The sequence below is a fragment of the Sapajus apella genome, unplaced genomic scaffold (assembly GCF_009761245.1).
Source record: "Sapajus apella isolate SASKATOON/1434 unplaced genomic scaffold, GSC_monkey_1.0 scaffold76, whole genome shotgun sequence".
Taxonomy (NCBI): Eukaryota; Metazoa; Chordata; class Mammalia; order Primates; family Cebidae; genus Sapajus; species Sapajus apella.
Window position 1 is genome coordinate 7256749 of NW_022437016.1, and position 19733 is coordinate 7276481.

General features: G+C 43.3%; 1 protein-coding gene across 3 annotated transcripts in view; it reads right to left on the bottom strand.

Moving 5' to 3' along the window:
- Positions 1-19733, bottom strand: part of TTLL11 (tubulin tyrosine ligase like 11) — a 277911-nt gene that overhangs the window by 123724 nt on the left and 134454 nt on the right. The window contains exon 7 of one of the 3 annotated variants that reach the window (XM_032251515.1): positions 11960-12092. The exons of the other annotated variants lie outside the window; for them this stretch is intronic. Within the exon in view, the coding sequence (XP_032107406.1) occupies positions 12077-12092 (16 nt within the window). The 3' untranslated portion in view covers positions 11960-12076. Of the gene's footprint in view, positions 1-11959; positions 12093-19733 lie in introns of those variants that run through there. 3 annotated transcript variants of the gene reach the window in all.

Consider the following 19733-nt stretch of genomic DNA (forward strand, 5'->3'; position numbering starts at 1 on the left):
CAGGCATTTAAAATTTTTTTAAAATTTTATCTTTCTTCTATGGGGAAATGAAAAGCCACTGGAGTGATTTTAGCAGGTACTTAATCCAATTAGATTTTAGTTTTGAAAAGATCACTCTGGCTGCTGTGTGGAGAATGAAATGGATTGAGATTAAGAGTGGATGAGCAGGAAATAAGTTAGGAGATTCTTAGAGCTCTCCAGACGTGAGAAGACGACGGGACAAAAGCGGTAAAGATGGGGAGAATAACAAAACTGAGAGATCCTTAGGAGCTGAGCTCAAGGGGGCTCATTGAGAATTCATGGTAACCGCCAGGGGTTCTGGCTCAGGTACTTGGATGAACTGAGAGAAGAGCTCAGGGAAATAAACCATGTGTGTCGTGTGCAGAGCACAGAGCCTCCCTCGGTGAATGCCAGCTGCCCAGGCCTGGACGCAGCACAGCCCCCACAGGTCTCCAGGTACCCTGACCCTCTCCTGGCTGCTTCTGGGAAAAGCAGCCTTAGGTAGTAAACTGCGTAACCCAGTCTCTTAGTGACTGGCTGAAACTGAGCTATTAATGCCTGCCAAAAAGAAATACTCTACACCAAGGGTGGTTTGGCCAACTCAGATCTCCCTGCTTGGAAAATGTTAGATGAGAGAAAGGAGAGAGGAAGACTCACAGTGGTGGAGTGTGAGAAGAGAATCTCCTGAAATAATCAGATGAATTCAATCATTAAAGGGTGACAAGAGTCCATATAATTAAGACCTCTTTTTTCTTTTTCTTTCTTTCTTTTTTTTTTTTTTTTTTGGAGACAGGGTCTCACTCTGTTTCCCAGGCCAGAGTGCAGTGGCTTGATTACAGCTCACTGTAGCCTCGATGTCCCAGGCTCAAGTGATCCCACCTTGGCCTCCTAAAGTGTTGGGATTATAGGCGTGAGCCACTGCCTCAGGCCAATTAAGAGTACTGATATCAAGCTGGATTGCAGAAAGAAAAGAGACAAATCTTCACTCCTTTTCTGCCCTTGAGGACCCAGAAATCCTGTTTCTAAAGCCCCCATACCAGCTCCTGTAAGTAGGGGTCCTACTGGCACTGAGTCTTCTGGGACTTGATGTCCTCGCACAGGTATAACTGGATGGCCCTGGCTCCCTCCTTTCCTTGCCAGAGCGGGCTCATGGTAGAAACTTGGAATGCACAGAAAAGCTTAAAGAAAAAAGCTAAAATTATAACCTTACAGGTCAGAGATCATCATGATTAACATTTAGTGTTTCCTTCCAATATGTTGTATGCACACAAACCATACCTTTTAAAATAAAGTTAGGGCTATATGCACATAGTTATAAAACATTTGACTACATCATTACATGGACTTTCAAAACATAACAATAACACCTAACTATTATTGTTAAATGATGTTTGCAGTCCTTTCTCTGCTCCCTCCTTATGAGACGTGCTAGGCTGTTTCTTCAGGCCTTTGACATGATTTCAAATTTCTGTAATGACACCACTAGATACAGACAAGAATTTTGGTTTAAACCATCCCAGAAAATGACATTTCTTTCCCTTTGCATGGTGTTCCACATTTATCAAAGCCTTTTTACACATATGAATAAAACCCAACATTTTTACAACATTTTGCTAAACGTTCCCACATGCTCGTATGACAACATCTGTCAAATGGTAACAATAATCTATCTCATGAAGCAATTGTGAGGATCAAATGGAAAAACGGACCTGAATAATGACAGCTATTTTTGGTTGACTTTCACACTGTACCAGATACTGTGCTAAACATTTTATATCACATACATTCAAATGTAGCCTATAAGGTAGATCCTGTTATATCCTGCTTTAAGAGAAGAGGTTAACTGGGGCTTTAAAAAATGAAGTAACTTACTAACTTGCTTACAGTGACATAGTTAATAATTGAAAGGGCCAGAATTTGCACCCAAATTCATTTGACTCCAAAACCTGGGTGTCTGGCGACTCCCCCTGATTGCTTTGCTGTGCAAAGGCTTTGCAGACAGCAAGCTCTAACCATATTCACCAAACACTGAGTTCACGGAGTCCAGAGATTCCTCTTTGCCCAGCCCCCAACTCTTCTCTATTGGCATACAGCAGTTGCTTAATAAATGTTTGGTGACTCGATGGCTATGGAAATCAATGAGAAGGCAAAATAAAGAGACTCTGTGAAATGTATTAAGAGATGTCCCTCCCTAGGAAAAGACCAGCGAAACCAAAAAATCCTTAAATGAGAATATTCAAAATAATTAAAATTTGAAAGAAAGAACATCAAAGCCTCCGGGAAGAAATGATTAAGAAATAAAACAATAAATCTAAGAAAAGAACCAAAGATAATATCTAGAAATAAACCCAGTAAGACATGAAAAATAATATATAATAACCAAGGTTTATCCTAGGATTGCAAGGATGGTATAAAATCACCTGACAAATGATGCCTACCACACCCCACAGCTGGGATTTGGTACTCACACTCACACGCATACTCATACTCATACTCATACTCAACGATAAAATGTAAGAAAGATTTTCTTTAAAATCTGGAACATGACAAGCACGTCGACAATCCTAATTCTCACAATTAGGGAAATGGGACGTTAAAAAAGAAAGAAAAGGTATAAGAATTAAAAAGGGAATAAAACCATCATTCTTAGCAAACAAAAAATAAGACTATATAAAATTGAAAACTACTATTTATCAAGGGGCAAATTAAAACAAGGTAATAGACAAATTATAGCCTAAGAGACCGTATGTATAACTCATAAAACCATCAAAGGCGTTTTTATTCAAGATAGATAGAGCATTTCTACAAACAAAAAATTTCCACAAATTTTCTTAGAGGATTTCTGCTCTAAGAAAACAGAAATGGCAAAGAATATGAACAGATAATTCATAGAGAAAGAAATCCAAATGGCCAATAAATCTATTAAAAAGCCATAAACCTCATTAATGATCACAGGAATGCAAATTAAAGCAATATGACACCATTTGATATGCACCAGGTTGGCCGACATTGATAAGTTTCATAACCAGGAGTTGGCAAGAATGTTGGAAATGGAAATGCTCATATAAACTAGTGAGAGTGTAAGTTAGTATAGTCACTCTGGGGAGTAATTTTTCAGTGTCCATTCCTTTAACAAATATTTATTGAGTATTTACAAGGCACTGTTCTAGGTGCAAGGGATAAGGCAGCAAACAAAAGAAAGTCCAATATGAGAAAAATAACCAATAAAATAGAAGATGCCTATTTCCATTCTACGTGTTAACCCCAGAGGAACTTGCACGTGTGAATGAGAGACACATATAATAAGGACATTCACCACAGCTGTGCCCGTAATAGCAGGAATGTGGAACACCTTGGCTTAGTAACAGTAACCTAACAAGGAGGGATTCCTGTATAATATTTAACAAACCCCAGTATTTGTTTATAATAAAGCTGTTTATTGAGGGAAATATTAAATATTATAACCCCAGTTTATTTATAATATAACTGGGGTTTTTTAAAGGAAACATTATACAGCAGTTAAAATAAATGTGGCTCCAACATAGATCCAAATATATCATATTGGACAAATATCAGAAAGATGATAAGCAGAAAGGCTGGTTGCAAAAGAATATATGGATTGCATCATTTATATAAAAGGATATTGTATCATTTATACAAAAAAGTGACACATTAGCCACTTTGTTGATAAACACACACATATGTAGTAAAAGAACATGGTGATTCTCTGGGGCAGTGGGAGAAGAATGTCATATCTGTAAATGATTTCTTTATTTTTAAAAAAGCAAAAGAGTGAGAGATCTTAAGTAGGTATGGCAACATTGTTCACATCTGCAGAACCTTAGTGGGGAGTGCATAAATATTCATTACACTGTTTTCTGAAAGTTTAAAAGATTTCATAATCAAAAACAATTTTTAAAAAAATTTTATAAAAGCAAGAACAAAACAAAACATCAGCCTCCGGCACGGAGATCATCACTGGTGCTCACTGCACCTCCCTTCCTGCACCCAGCCGAGCCTGTGGATGGAAGGTCAGGTCAGGCACCTCTGGGATGCAGAGGCAGCTGTGAAGAGCATTTCAACTGTCCAGGCCTGTATGCATTCGCTCAGCAAGGGCTCAGCAAGGAAAGGATGAAGGCAGCAGAAGGCAGAGGGGAGCAGGGAAGGAGGCTGGGGGAGGGCTGGTGAGGACGAGAGGTGAGTGAATCTCTTGTACTACCTGAAAAGGTGACTTGCTGAGAAAGGACAAATGCCTTCCCTCCTCCAGCATTCTGAGAGGACTGGCTCGCCTTCCTTCATTACTGGGACTTGACAACTGAGCTTATTCTCAGATATTCCAAGAATGGCACAGGTCAAACATTTATCCAGTCTCTCAAGGCTCAGCTTACAAGCAAAGGGCTTGTAATAGCTGTGTGATATTTTTTGAATCTTGTTTCAGTCATAGTCACAAATCCTCTTTTCTAAATTAGGTGAAATTATGGGAAGCCTGCAGGCTCTTCCCTCACCCTGCTTCTTTAAAACTCTCTCCCTCCCTTCGATTTCGAACCATCTGTGGTCTATGTCTTTCTCTCTCTTGGTCTATCCCTCTCCTTTACTCGCCCACACCCAATCAGCCACCACAGGAGAGGTAAAAACACGTCTCAAAGCTGTCCCCAGGATCGGTGCCGTAATTCAGGCCGCCTTGGCTCCCCCGGGACCAAGTTCACCAAGAGTGAAGTTCTCCTAACCGGCCTTCTGTTCAGATTGGCATTCTACCCTTTTCTTCCTGATGTCCTTCAAGGCCTACCTCAGCTGTCACCTTCTCTGGGCAGAGTAAGCCACTTTCTGATCTGAGTTCTCCCAGCACCTTGTGTTGACACCACTGCTGCCCTGTCTCCCTCCAGTTGCAGACCCTGAGTGCCCTGAGGGCAGGGACCATTTCTTTCTGTATTCCACAAATCTGTCTCTAGCTCACTGCATGGTAGAGAGCAGGCTCCATGGGACATTTGCTGATCTCCGTTTTTTCTATTTCATATAAACTGGGAATATAATTTTAATTAGATTACTAACTTCTTAAAGCACGCTTCAACTCTAATTAAACAAAGAGGTCTTTATTCACCACCAAACCCAGAAACGTTGACTAAAGAAGTAGCAGGAAAGCTGGGGGCTCCTCAGAACTCCAATTAAGGCAGGAGCCGGCTGTATTTGGGAGCCAATTAATTTCACAATGTCGAAAACTAATGCATTTAAGATTCTGCCGTTCACATCCATTTTTCTCCATTAAAATGTTTTAACTGTGTTGTGCCTGTCATCATCTTACCCAGAGTAAGTGGGTAAGAACTTTCATGTAAGGAGGACCTCAGGATTGCTACAGCTATATAACCAGTGGCTTACTCTTTACCTTCTAAAATTGCAGTCAATTTTAAAGCACTTTCAAGTCAATCCACGTTCATCACCAAAGTGAGCCCTGAGTACTGGAAAATGCCTTTTGCACCAGCTTCTAAATGAAGTGGAGGTGGGAGCTGCTTTCCTCCTCTAACCTCCTCTTCTCTTGAGCTTTCCACTGGTGGACCTCACCTTCTGCTATGACCTCAATTACCTCTGACAGACTGATGGCTACGAAATCAGTGATGATGGTGACAATGGTGATGACGACAGCCGACCTCTGCGGAGTGTTGACAGATGTTAAAGTCGACCTCTCCAAAACTGGACTTCTTTTCTTCCCCTGGAATCTATTCCTCCTGTTGCATATCTCATGTAAATTAATTGTTTCATTCTCAACCCATCATTCTCAAATTTTTCAACTTCTTAGCTCATCAGATCCCACTGATTCCTCTGCCTGCTGAGTAGAGCCAGGAATGATGGTCCCTCTGGCCAGTTACCTTCCCAGCTCCCCTGCCCAGTGCCTTTGTTCAGTGGGCACACTTCTCATCTGCCAAGTGACCCTGCAGTCTTCTAGTTCTCACTGACCCTGCTCATCCTCCAGACTGTTCCTGGAGGATATTTGTGTGGCACAGATCGGTACTCCTCTGTGTTCCTTGCCTCTACCCAGTCGCTCAGGCCAAAATCCCTAGAGTATTCTTGATTCCTCTCTCCCTCTTCTCCCTCATTGTACCCAGCAGGAATCCTGCCACCCTGCCTCCAAACACCCTTACCCTGCCCTCTCTTTCCCCACGTCTGCAGGGCTTGTTCAAACCATCACCATGCCTCCTGCAGGTCCCAAAATAACCAGGAAGGGCAAGAATAACCTGCCCTTTTCACACGCAGTCCATGGAGCAGCCAAAAAGCAACTCGTGTTGCCAAGCAACTCATGTCAACCTGACCCTAGAATAAAATCTATATTCCTGCTCTAGCCTCTGCAATTCAGCCCCCAGCATCATCTCCTACCATTCCTGCTCTTGCCCACCACCTCAGCCATGCTGCCTTTGTGTCTGGTGAACTTCAAATGCACCAGATTCATCCTGCCTTAGGATCTCCATGCCAGCTGTTCCTGGTGACCGGCAGATTTTCCTTATATGACAGCCTTTGACATTCAGGTCTCAACTTCAATATCACCTTCACAGACAGGCCGTTTCTGATCATCCATTCGCAAATAGTTTCCCAGGCACTAACACATCATCCTAGCCCTTCCTTGTTGACTTATTCGCTCACTTGTGTATTGTCTGTCTGGGACCTTGCAATGAGCATCTTTCCTCTAGTGCAACCCTGTAACCCCAACTCCTAGAAGAGTGCTCGGTACACAGCAATTGCTCAATACATGTTTGTAGAGTGTTGAATGAACAAACAGGGATGTCACCCTCTAGTTAAAAACTCCCTATTCTTCCCACTGCCATGGCATCTAGTCTGATCTCTGAGCCTGACATTCAGGTTCTTGCAGTCTAGTTGCAACCTGCCAAAATTAATCTACTACTCTCTCCTTCCTCACGTTTCTAATCTTTTTTTTTTTTTTTTTTGCCTGAATATAGCGAGTGCTTTCACACTGTCCTGCCTTTGCAAATGTGGTTCTCACTGCCTAATGTTTTCCCTTTCTCTGTCTGATGAGCTTCTCTCATTCATCAACAATCAAGCTCTAACATCCCCTCATTCAAGAAGGTGGGACCACGAGCCCCCAAGCAAGGGAGGTGTTCGTGGTTCCCTTGCCCTCACATGCCTGCATATCAGACTCGGGAAGGCGTACAGTAGACCCTTGGCGCTGACAGTCCTGAAGGTCACATGGCATGTGCGGTGTGAATGAAGATAATAATCCTTACCACACGATCGTGAAATGAGATGATGAGTGCAAAGCACCTTTCGTGACCTTGACCCACCCCCTCCCAGAGGCAGGTTTGAATTAACAAGTCACTTAACTAGTGAATGAGCCCACTTGACCAATAAATATGCGCATAACAGTCAATTTAAGGATTCCCAAAGGTTTCTGGACGTGAGCCTGGTGACAGTCAAGGGCCAACTGTATTATAATTATTTATGTATCTTTTTCTCCCTTCTCAGAAACAGGGATGAGAAGCCTGGCTCATCTTAAATGTGTACAGACCATAACAGACACTAAGATAAAGGTTTGTTGCATTAATAACTGAAATAAGACCCAGGTGGATGTGTGAGTCCGTGGTTGCTGGAAAGACTCACCACTTCCCCCAGACACTTACCTCACCTACTTGTAAATCCCCAAATTATTATACCGAGAGACAAAACCTTTTCTTTTACAATGGAAAATCATTTAGATCTCAGCAAAATGACAAACTGCTACATTTCTCAGATCTTCGTGGTTGCTCAAGAATGATCGAAATAGTACATGTTAAACCTGCAGATGTCTAGAAGCCAGAGTTTGCATCTATTCTGTTTAAGCATCTGCCTCTCCACTCTACAGTGAGCACCTCAAGACAAATATGATGTCTCCTTGTTCCCATCACTGTCCCATCACCGTAGTTACTGGCCTTGCTGCACTTGTTTTCTTTCTTTGTATACGTACCTACCTCCTTTGAAATTCAGGCATCATGGGAAGAGACCTTCTAGTTAGCCTCGCAGCTCTCACCCCACACAGGAGATGCTCAGAAAGTGTTTGTTGAATAAATGAATGAATAATTCTATAAGCCTGCCCATTTCTTTCTTCATGTCTGATCAAAGAAAACTCAATCCTTGTATTATGAATAGCTAACAGCGAGAGAGTCAAAACCCAGATTAATGTGACGTTTACAAATCCCTGATCAAAAGTGATTCTATACAATTGCCATTTTCCTGAAAGGAAGAACATACAATGACCAAATTAACAAAATGATAAATATAGCATAGGAAGTGTGGTTGCACCATAAATCATCATTGAAGGATTAAACTTTTGCCCTTGGGGCAATTTTATAATTTGGGACTTCACTATTATAGCAAGAAAATATTGAGTTTCGGGCCTGGTGTGGTGTCTCACACCTGCGCTGAAATCCTAGCTCTTTGGGAGGCTGAGGTGTGCAGATCACTTGGGGTCAGGAGTTTGAGATCAGCCCAGCCAGCGTGGTGAACCCTCGCCTCCACTAAAAACACAGAAATTAGCCAGGCGTGGTGGCAGGCGCCTGTAATCCCAGCTACTCGGGAAGCTGAGGCAGGAGAATCGCTTGAACCCATGGGACGGAGTTGCAGTGAGCAGAGATCATGCCACTGCACTCCAGCCTGGGCAACAGAGTGAGACTCTATCTTAAAAAAAAAAAAAAAGAAAAGAAAATGTTGAGTTTCTTTAAGTGAATTGACAGTGGTGGTGTTTAATACACATCTGTAATATACTTAAGCTGTATTTTCAAATTATTTATTATTATTTTCCAGATGCTTTTAAAGTAAAATACAAATTCTTATGTCATAAAGCATGGTCCATTGGCAAACAGAGAGCAATAAGCAAATAACAGTGAAGAAGCTGTAGAAAAGAACAAGGACATGGCCAGCCCTGGGCTGAATCCCAGCCTGGCCCACATTGGCTATGTGACCTTAGGCAGTGACTCTCTGAAACCAGGCTTCCTCTTCTGGAAAAGCAGTATTTGCAAAATCCTGTGAGAAACCAGCAAGATAATAATATTTTCAAAGAACCCACACTGCCTCTGGCACCACATATAACAATAACAATCATCTCAGAAAAATGTGGCATCAGCAAAGAACTGGATAGGCTTGTTTTCAGGGTTAAAAAATACCATTAGGGTTTCTTCACTAAATGAACTAGTAATTTTAGAAGCCTGGTCTGAAGGCCTGTGGTTTAACAAGCAACTAATTAGAAACTGCTGCTCCCTTAGCTCTGAATGACACCTGCTTTTAAAACTGTACCCACAGAGAGCAGTCAGGTGCAAGGGACAGTCACTGGCTGTGCTGTCTCTGGAAAATACAGCTAGGAGCAAGCCCCAAATGATCCCTTTTAATAAAATCTTCTCTGACAAATACATGGGTTAATAATATGAACAAAGGAGGTTTGCTGAGGTCCCGTCAGTTTAATTCCACCCAGCATCAGATTATTACTGCCAGGATGGGCTGTGAAAATAATGAAAGCAATAATTAAAAGTAAATTATGCAAATGGCAAGGGCAGGAACAGAAGATTGGGGGATTGCTCAGAAGGAAGAGTGATTTGAACTGATCTGTTCAAGGGGCCGACCACAACAATGCTCTCACCCACCCACTGGGCGTGCCTCTGCCACTCTTTCTCTAAAGTGTCCCCGGGGTCCTCCTCTCCACCCAAAATCAGATCTAAAGCTCCTTAGCCTGGCATTCAAGGTCCTTTATAATCCAAATCCCTGCCAGTCCCTCCAAACTCATTCCCTCTGCTTCCTACATCACTCCTTTCATCCGCACCAAACTACTTACAATTTTCCTAACGCACCCTGCATTTAATGATTCCATCCAGGAGAGCGTTGGAGAGAAATTTATTTTAAAAGTCAATGTCTAAGTCCCTTAAAGAAAGTGATCTACAATTTAGCAATCATGGTTAAGCCCTGCCATGGGAACTGAATCTCCCTGTGAAATTTCTGGAAATTACAAACACATTACACTTACCTGAAAGTCACCCTTTCATAAACTTATCCCTCTAAGTCACAGTCCTAAATACAGAGGTAAGATAGAATCACCTCCCATCCACCCATCCTTCCTTCCATCTTTCGAAAATATTTTAAAAAAACCTCTGTGTGCCAGGCCCCATGACAAATACCAACGGCACAGATGCATCTGATGTGGTTCTGAGCCTTGAAGAGCTTACAGTCAGGATGTTTAGCCTATAAATCCAGCATGCCTTTTGCTGGGTTCATAATGGGCACTAAATAAGTATTTGTTGAATTAAGACAAACATGTAAACTAATAATGACAATATCATACAGGAAGTGCTGTGCTGGGGTGGGCACAGACGGGAGTGCCGTGGGTGGGGTAGAGGGGCAGGGGTGAGATGTGCAAAGGCATAGAGGCATCAAAAAGCATGGCATGCTTGAAGGTCTCAACAAGCCGACATGAGCTGGGGAATGGAGTAGGGAGAGAATGGTAACTAGAATTCCAGAATCCTTTGCTCCTGAGCCCCCTTTCCCCTGGCATGACCTCATCGGTTTCCATTTAAGATCCACACAGGCACAAAACACACAGCTCTCTGGTTCTGCCACAGCTCACGGCCCACTAGGCAAAGCAGGTGGGGCTTACAGAGACAGGGGCTTTGACCACAGGAATCAGACCTGGGGCCAGCCTTCAAGATTTAGGAAGATAAAAAAGCTCTTGTGCAAAGAACGTTACCAGGCTACCACACAGTACAAGAGGCTGGGAAGGCTATCCTGTAACCCCCGCTGTGTGCCAAGCCGTTGATTTATTTTGGAGGTGACAGGCATGCTCACTACCCACAAGTGTCTGTCGAGACCAGAGGTCCTCAAATGTGACTTGTGCATTTGAATCACCGGAGGAAAGACCGTTCTTTTAATTTTTTTAAAAACCATGTTCAGGCTCCACACCCAGAAATTCTGTTTAATTGGTGTGAGGTGGAGCCCAGGCAGGAAAGAAGTTCCCCGTTAGTTCCAATGTGCAGCTGAGCTTGAGAACCACTGTTTCTGGGGTTTTCCAGAATCCCCACTCAGCCTACCTCATTCATTAGATCACCTGCTTGGCCTCAACAGCACTTGGAAACCCTGACCTCTGTCACCTTCTCTGGTCCTCATTATCGCTCGTGGTGTAGTCACATCTAGCTCAGTTTATACAAAGAAACTCAGGTTAAAGACCCTGCCCCAGGTAAGCCCAGATCTCAAGCAGAAAAATGAGGACTAAAACCAGGCGTGTCCAGGTCTAACAGCCATGTCCTTTCTCCAGCGCCACCTATGCTGCTTCCTTGCAGAGTTGAGCTCAAGCTATCCACAAATATTCAGGAGTCTTTTGAGCTCGTTGTTAAAGACCGCTGATAACCTGAAATTAGTTGTGGAGGGAATATTTACACCATGGAAATAGACAAACACTACCCATTGAGAGGTGTTTGTTTTGTTTTGTTTTTTGAAACCAGTTTGCCAGCACACCTCTTAATTCTAAGGCACCAAGAAAAAAGGAAAAAAAAATGTCAAATTATGTTCCTTCAATTTCAGGAAGCAGCCGTATCATGCATTTTAGGAAGATTTCAACCCCAAATAGTTAAAATTGAAAGAACTTTTTGAGTTTAGAGAGATAAACCTCAAGTGTGTGAAAAATATACACCTGTAATTTTTATTAAGATGCCACATGGGTACAGATGCATTTTGCATGCTGCTGTGGGTTGGGTGCATTCAGCTTAAAGTCACTTAGTGCCAGTGAAAATGGAAAATACAAGTGTGGGACAAGGTCTCTGGACGTGCTCCCTATCTCAGCTGCAGGGAGCGTAATAGAAAATGTTCTCTGAAACAAGCCACCTGGCAGCCCACCTCTGCCTCAGATACCTTGATATGTGGAGTTTCAATATTGGAATGCTGGATGGGAGCCTCCTATTACAGAATAACAAGAGAGACTAACAGGAGTTACTCACCCCCCGGGATCTCCAGTACCATCGCAGAGCTCAGCTTTAAGTGGTCCCCGCTGAACAAAGAACTGTGACATTTCTCTTCCCAGCATGGTTCCTCTAACAGCAGGGCTGAGAGCTACAAAGCCTGGTTATACTGGTACAGTGCTTTTGGAGGAGGGAAGGAGATTGTAAATTGAAAAGGAATAAAGAAAACTACCGTTTACTGGCTGTCTACTCTGCAACTAGGCACTGAACTAGACACTCTCAGACCTGGCACTGGAATTGACATTTATTGAATAAATATTATATGTCAAGCCCTATTCCAGGCATTACCTCATTGCATCCTCTTAATAACCCTATGAGGTGGCTCCAATCATTCCTATTTTACAGAGGAGAACATAGAGGTGAACACAGCTGAAGGCATTTCCTAAGTTAACATGACTGGACCAATGGCAGGGTAGGACAGGAACCAGAGCAATGATCCTGGGGCTGCTCTCCTGAGAAACGGAAATACTTCTGGCAGACAGGAAGTTGTCACTGACTTAAACTCTGGTCTTCAGGTATTCAATAGTTACCAAAAAACTAACTGTGCACCTCAATATCACAGTGACAGAGAAAATGGTTTTTACATATGTTTCCATAATTAGCAAATTATAGAAACAATTTGTAGGTAGCTACTGTTCATCAAGTAGCATCTACCATCTCTGGGAACTCTGCCGGTCATTTGATGATGGTGATAACATGCCACACTCTACGCCCTTCCATATGCCAGGCACAGGACTAAAAAAGCATTTAACACCAATTCTTATAATAATTGGATGAGGTAGGTATTGTCCCGGTTTACAGATACTGAAACTGAGGTTTGAAGAGCAACTTGCTCAAGGTCACAGAGCCAGGACGTGGCAGAACCAGGCTAGAATTCAGGATACGGGCTTCAAAAGCTGTGGTCCTAACTTTAAGTGCCAAGCATGTGGGCTGCAGAATGGGTTACGCCCTTCCTGAATGGGTGACATTGCGTGGCTACTCAGGGGTGCATAAAGTGCTGTTTTCTGAGTTCCCACTGCATGAAGCCAGTGCAGACACAACACGGCACAGGAGCAAGAATGTGACCTAATGCAAGCTTTGGGCACAAAGGGACCGAAATGGGAATGCGTCTTCCCTAGTCATAGGACTCAGCATTTCTCACCAAGGCATGGCTGCCCCAGAAATGTGGAATCTTGGAGGTGAGAATGACCCTCAGGCCAGCTGGGCCAGCCTCCCACACAATGTTTATGTCACCACTGCAATCCTGAGTCAGACACTCTGCCACTCACTCTTGTGAGATGGGGCCATCTCACAAAATTGTGTCTATTATGATTAAATGAGATATTAGTAAAAGTGGTTAACCCAATGACTATCACATTAGTTAACAGCAATTAACATAGTCAATCCCACCCTCATCCAACCACTCAATACATTTTAAGTTAGAGTCTATTATGTACCAGGCTTGGGATAAGACCCATGTTCAAGCTTCAGAGGTGATTTGGGGCAATTAGGGGGAATCACTGATTCATTCATTAATTCATTCAACAAACATTACTATTATACGATGGCACTAAGCTAAAAACTCTAAGACAAACTCGTTGTCTTAGATAGAATTCAAGACAAATTCGTCGGATGACTAAGAGATATTCATCAGTAACTACCAGGAAATGACAATGAGCATAATAACTAACACTTTGTGTGATTTCTCATAGTTTATAAAGCACTTTCACACTTGTAATTAGATCCTTGCAAGAAATGCAGATTCAGACAAATCAAGTGACCTGCGTGGGGTCATACAGCCAGTGTGAAAGCTTGATTCAAATCTAGGTGTCTGACGCCAAAGCTAGGCTCACTCTCCTCTACCGTCTGCGTCACCCAGAGCTGCCTGGGCCCATCAGTCTGCTCAGTGGAAGCCCTGTTCCACTTTTAGAAAACCTTGATTATGGTCAGTCGCGGTGACTCACTCCTATAATCCCAGAACTTTGGGAAGCTGAGGTAGACAGATCGGGAGTTCGAGGCCCCCCTGACCAACATGGAGAAATCCCATCTACTAAAAATACAGAATTAGCCGGGCATGGCGGCACATGCCTGTAATCCCAGCTACTCAGGAGGCTGAGGCAGGAGAATTGCTTGAACCTGGGAGGCGGAGATCGCACCATTGCACTCCAGCCTGGGCAACAAGAGCAAAACTCTGTCTCAAAAAAAAAAAAGAAAGAAAGAAAGAAAACCTTGATTATAAGAAAGTTTTTGCAAATATTCATTAAAAATTCTGCTAAATTCTATCTTATTACTCTTAGCTCTTCCTTCCCTCCAGAACCATACTGAATAAATGTTCCTCTCCCTGTCCTCAGAGAAACTTTAAGATAGTCTTGCTAAAGTCTCCTCTGCTCTAGGCAACACGTCTGGGTCTTCCCTTCTTCCTGTTCTGACAGAGCTACTAATCCCTCCCCAGCTTGCTCTGTCGGCATCTATCCAGCCTCTACTCACACTCCCTGGCTTGGTGGAGGTTATCTTTTCCTGGGAGTCTTCCAATGACTCTTCACCCAAGATCTAGTTCCGACCCTCCTAGGCACTCTGTACCCTGTATAGCTGCACTCCGCAAATGGTGTTGGCATCTTTGATCTGTGTGTCACTCTTTGCAGGCAGTGAGTTCCCTGAGGCCGTGGGCTGGTCTGCAGTCATAATCACAGCACGGCCCCTCTCCCTAAGCGCCCACCACACCCTAGGCACAATTTAGGCACCTTCCATTGAGTGCCCCAACCATACGAGACAGGTGCTATTATTAAACTAACTCCTGCCCTGAGGCCTGACAAAGGGCAAGGATTCATAGATTTTTTTCAGAATTGAAAGAAACTCCAATTTATTCATATCCCCAAAGACAGGTTGTTGTCAAGGGTGGTTTCTCTGACCAGAGCAAGGCAGAGTTTGACCTGAGGCCAGTGTGTGCCACAGGGGTCCTTCAGAGAGCCTGGCTTCTCCCAGGAACATTCAAGTGTTCACCGGGCAAGGAAGAGAAATGAACTGTATCAAAAACTGTGGGCTGTGGTGAGACATCAGCAATAATCACTGCCAGGAGAAGGGAAACTTCTGGCTAGTGCCAAACGGCAATGACAGGAAAGCTGCAAGGGGCTGACGGGGCCTCCCTCCAGGCTTTGAGGAGCTTGTCGCCTGGGATCCCAACGACAAGGCACTGGGAGGAGCTGAACCTGGCTCAAATCATGACTCTGCCCATGACCCAGAGTAAAATGAAGACAATAACACCTTATAGGGTTATGGCAAAAATTAAACCCAAAATCACGTGGTCACAGTAACCCTTGATCAATGTGACGATGATGATGATGATGGGGATGCAGAGGTGGCAGAGTGAAGCCACAGTCCCCTGCTCCACCTTCTTCCCGGGCAGACTCACTGCCAGGGCCACCTCTGGCACACGAAGCTGTCCCTTAAAGCCTGATGGCGGAACATCGACTCGTGAACACTCGGAGCCTGTGTCAAATTCCCGCTAATGATTTCTCAGCATAAATTAAATGGCCACTACAGAATTACATGACAGCTTCCAGGAGAAGCTACAAAAATAGCTGGAATCAGAAGGATGGTCATTCGGATGCCTGAAAGTTTCTCATTAATTTAATTTCTTCTTTCCTCCTGGCATTTTGTAAGAGCTGACAGAAAAGAGATGCATAACAAGCCACCAGGTACTCCCAGCCTACTTAAATGAGCCTCCAGAGAGAGCACTGACCATATTGTATAGCAAGTGGAATCCAGCATTGCAGTAAAACCACTACCATAAATAATAAAATTTATTTATGTTTATATAAACTTGCATGATTTCTAAGGGACATTTATATATTTGTCTTTGTCTCATTTGACCTTCTATAATTTATAGAGCACTTATCGTGGGCCTGGCATTTTTAATATATTATCTCACTTAATTTTCACAGCAACTATTATCTCTCTTTTACAGGCAAGGTTCAACAAAGCGGAAGAATTCCTCTGGAATCATACTGTACCGGAAAGGGGTCCTGATCCAGACTCCAAGAGAGTCTTCTTGGATCTCCCACAAGAAAGAATTCAGGGCGAGTTGGAGGATTAAAGTGAAAGTAAGTTTACTAAGAAAATAGAAGAAGAAAAGAATGGCTACTGCTCCATACACAGAGCAGCCCCGAGGGCTGCTGGTTGCCCATTTTTATGGTTACTCTTGATTATTTGCAAAACAAGGGGTGGATTATTCATGCCTCCCCTTTTTAGACCATGCAGGGTAACTTCCTGACATTGTGGTGGCATTTGTAAACTGTCATGGCGCTGGTGGGAGTGTAGCAGTGAGGACAACCAGAAGTCACTCTTGTCGCCATCTTGGTTTTGGTGGCTTTTAATTGGCTTCTTTACTGCAATCCGTTCAGCAAGGTTGTTACGACCTGTGTTTTGTGTCCATCTCCTGTCTCATCCTGTGACTTAGAATGCCTTAGCTGTCTGGGAATGCAGCCCCAACAACACAGCCCAAAAGTGGAGGAGTAGGATTTGAACCTGGGTCTGTCGGGCTCCAAAGCTTATTCTTTGAGCTCGTTACCCAGCTTCTGTTTGGGGTGAAGGCACTTTTTCCATACCCTTGCTAGTTCTTTTAGCATGAGAGGAACATCTTTCGCATGTTTCTGGCCTCTCCAGCCCCACACTCCCTGTTCCCCTGGGGAAATACAATGCCTTGTTTGATGGGTGAGTTTGTAGAAATTGGCAAACGCACTCAGCCCCTTCCTCTCCTTCCTCATGGAGCTCATTCCTGCTGCCCTCCAGAGCCTGGCTCTGGTTTCCGCAAACCTGCCTGGGTTGCAGGGGGAGCTGCTGTCTGCCTGAGTGGAGCTCTGGACTCAGCCTCAGGAAGCTCATTTGCCCACAGACCTGACACATTCCGCAGTAGCACCTTTTTCATAATAAAGGTGATATTTTGGCCCTTATCCTCTTTATTCCTTTATCTTATTCTCAAGTAATTCAGAACCTAAGTGGAGGAGAGGAATATTTATTGGCCTTCCTTCAAAGATTCTAATGATTATGATCCTCGTTTTACAGATAGAGCTCTTTCCTAAGAAAAGAGTTGAAATGCTGGCAGATTTGTGATAAATAGCCCCATACATTATTATGCTATGTGAATGCAATTCCTTTAGTTCAGATTAGTACATGTAATTTAAGGATGAGGAAAATGGACGACTGGAATGATACCACCAAAAATGACTCACATGTAAAACAAACTAAAGGAGAAAACACAACTTCATATGAGCACATCATAATTTAAGAAAAGCCATGCTCCACCAATTTAGAGATCTTTGTCTGCGGTACTATATAAAGTAGATTGAATGCCAGTAAGAGCCCCAAATAGAAAATTAACCAAAGCAGTCAGTCACCATGGCTCATGCCTGTAATCCCAGCACTTTGGGAGGCTGAAGCAGGCAGATCACTTGAGGCCAAGAGTCCAAAACCAGCCTGGCAACATGGTAAAACCCCATCTCTACTAAAAAATAGAAAAATTAGCCAGGCCTGGTGGCACATGCCTGTAATCCCAGTTACTCGGGAGGCTGAGCTGTGAGAGTAGCCTGAACCCAGGAGGTGGAGGTTGCAGTGAGCTGAGATCACACCAGTGCATTCCAGCCTGGGCGACAGAGCAAGACTCCACTTCAAAAAAAAAAAAAAGAAAAGAAAAATGAAAATTAACCAAAGCATTTCCCAACTACCAAGAAAGAACCAAGAACCAGTTTATAGAGACCAAACCCTTCTCCCAAAATCCACAAAAAATAAACAAAGCAAACAAAAAACCCAACAAGCCTTGCATGGGGTACAAAAAAGCTCACAATCTAAGCATGCTTTTTGGAGCCATCTGTAATTTGGAACCCATCCAGAGATTTACCTGTTGCTGGAGTTCTACCAGAATGGCCACCTATATAACAGGCGTGAGGCTTACTATTACTGTTATCAATAATTGAGTTAACAAACAGAATGTTAGGACAAAGTCCTCAGTATTCAAGCCAAAGCCCTTGCTGAAGAGAGAAGGCGCTAATGACAGAGCTGGCAGAGGGAGCATCCCTGAACTACCTGTGCATCCACAGGACCCAACACAGCCCCAGGCCCACTGTGTGTGAAAAAGAACCACATCAGTGGCAGGGCCAAGGCTGGAACCTGGGTTCTCCCAGCACTAGCATTGCTTCCTTTTCTTACAATGCATCAGCTACAGTGACACTTGTCTGTTCACTTCATAGCTATCATGTATTCACTGTTGTATTATCACAGGCCAAATCAACAGGCCTATAGACCAGAGGAATGATCTCTCATAAACAAACAACTGGCCGGGCACGGTGGCTCACACCCATAATCCCAGCACTTTGGGAGGCCAAGGCGGGCAGATCACTTGAGGACAGGAGTTCGAGACCAGCCTGGCCAACATAGTGAAACCCTGTCTCTACTAAAAATACAAAAATCAGGTGGGCGTGGTGGCAGGCACCTGTAATCCCAACTACTGCGGAAGCTGAGGCAGGAGAATGACTTGAACCCAGGAGGGAGAGGTTGCAGTGAACAGAGATTGCACCACTGCACTCCCGCTTGGGCAGCAAGAGCAAAGCTCCATCTCAAAAAACAAAAAACAAAACTGGTATAAGGGTGCTAAGATTCAAACTATGGAAAACACTAAACAATAGCTGAACATGGAGACAAGCCCCATTCTATCCCCCTAATTACAAGCACGGTTCACCAAAGATGCTAGCAATGAACCCAGGCCAAGGATAAATGCAAAACCTTGTAATATCACTCTTGTAAAGCACCCAGATTCTAAGAGAATCAAAAAATGGCCTTCTGTATCCAGAACTATTTTTAGAAACACAATCCTAGTTCTCTTCTTCAAACTAATTAGCGTTGATAACCAGAACCAGAGTGTTTTTTCTGAATGCAAGGGAGAAGCAAACCTTTCTTTTTGGAAGCAAGAAGCTAGATGGTGAGAGACTGTCAAGAATGCATTCAGCGCAAGCACGCACACATACACACACACACACACACACTCATTTCTGATACACTCCAGATGATAAACACAGCTTCCAATTAAGCCGGCTTCAACTATCGGCACCTAATACCTGTTGGTTTAAAAACAACTGGCAAAATTCGCAGTCTAAGCGTTTTTAAAGGATGAAATCTTGCTTTTAATTTTTTGTATTTCTCTTTTTAAAGGGAATAAATCACACGCATTTACAGAATTGTAGCATTTTTGCACAACAGCTGTTTCTAGAGATGAACAGAACACAGCCAAGGGAAGTGCGGGGACCAGCCCTCAGTCAAGCTCAGAGTGCAGCGGCCCCAGGGCAGACATGCAGCCCAGAACCTCAACTCCCAGCCAGGTTCCCCACGTGGTCAGAGCTGCCTTTCCACATCGAAGAGAAGTTCATGAAAATCTATGGAGCCCATTTTCAATGTGAGGTGCAAATTGAAGAAATGTTTTGCATCAGGGATTATCTTAATTAAACTATTTATTATGAGTCACATTGGTTTACTTCAATCTTCCTGAACTTCATTAAGCTTTCCATTTACTTACATAAATTCCCATCTTAAAAAATAAAACTCATATAGCTTGTGTGGTAGAGAACTGTGTATTTTAATATACATCCATGTGTAAAAATTGTGACGATGTTAACAACAGTAAAACTAAAACTCATTTGTTAAACCGCATTTGGGCTCAACATTGTGATAGGGACTTTATATGATTGTAACAATAAGAAAAATTACAATATAAATTTAGTGCCACTCATTAAATGC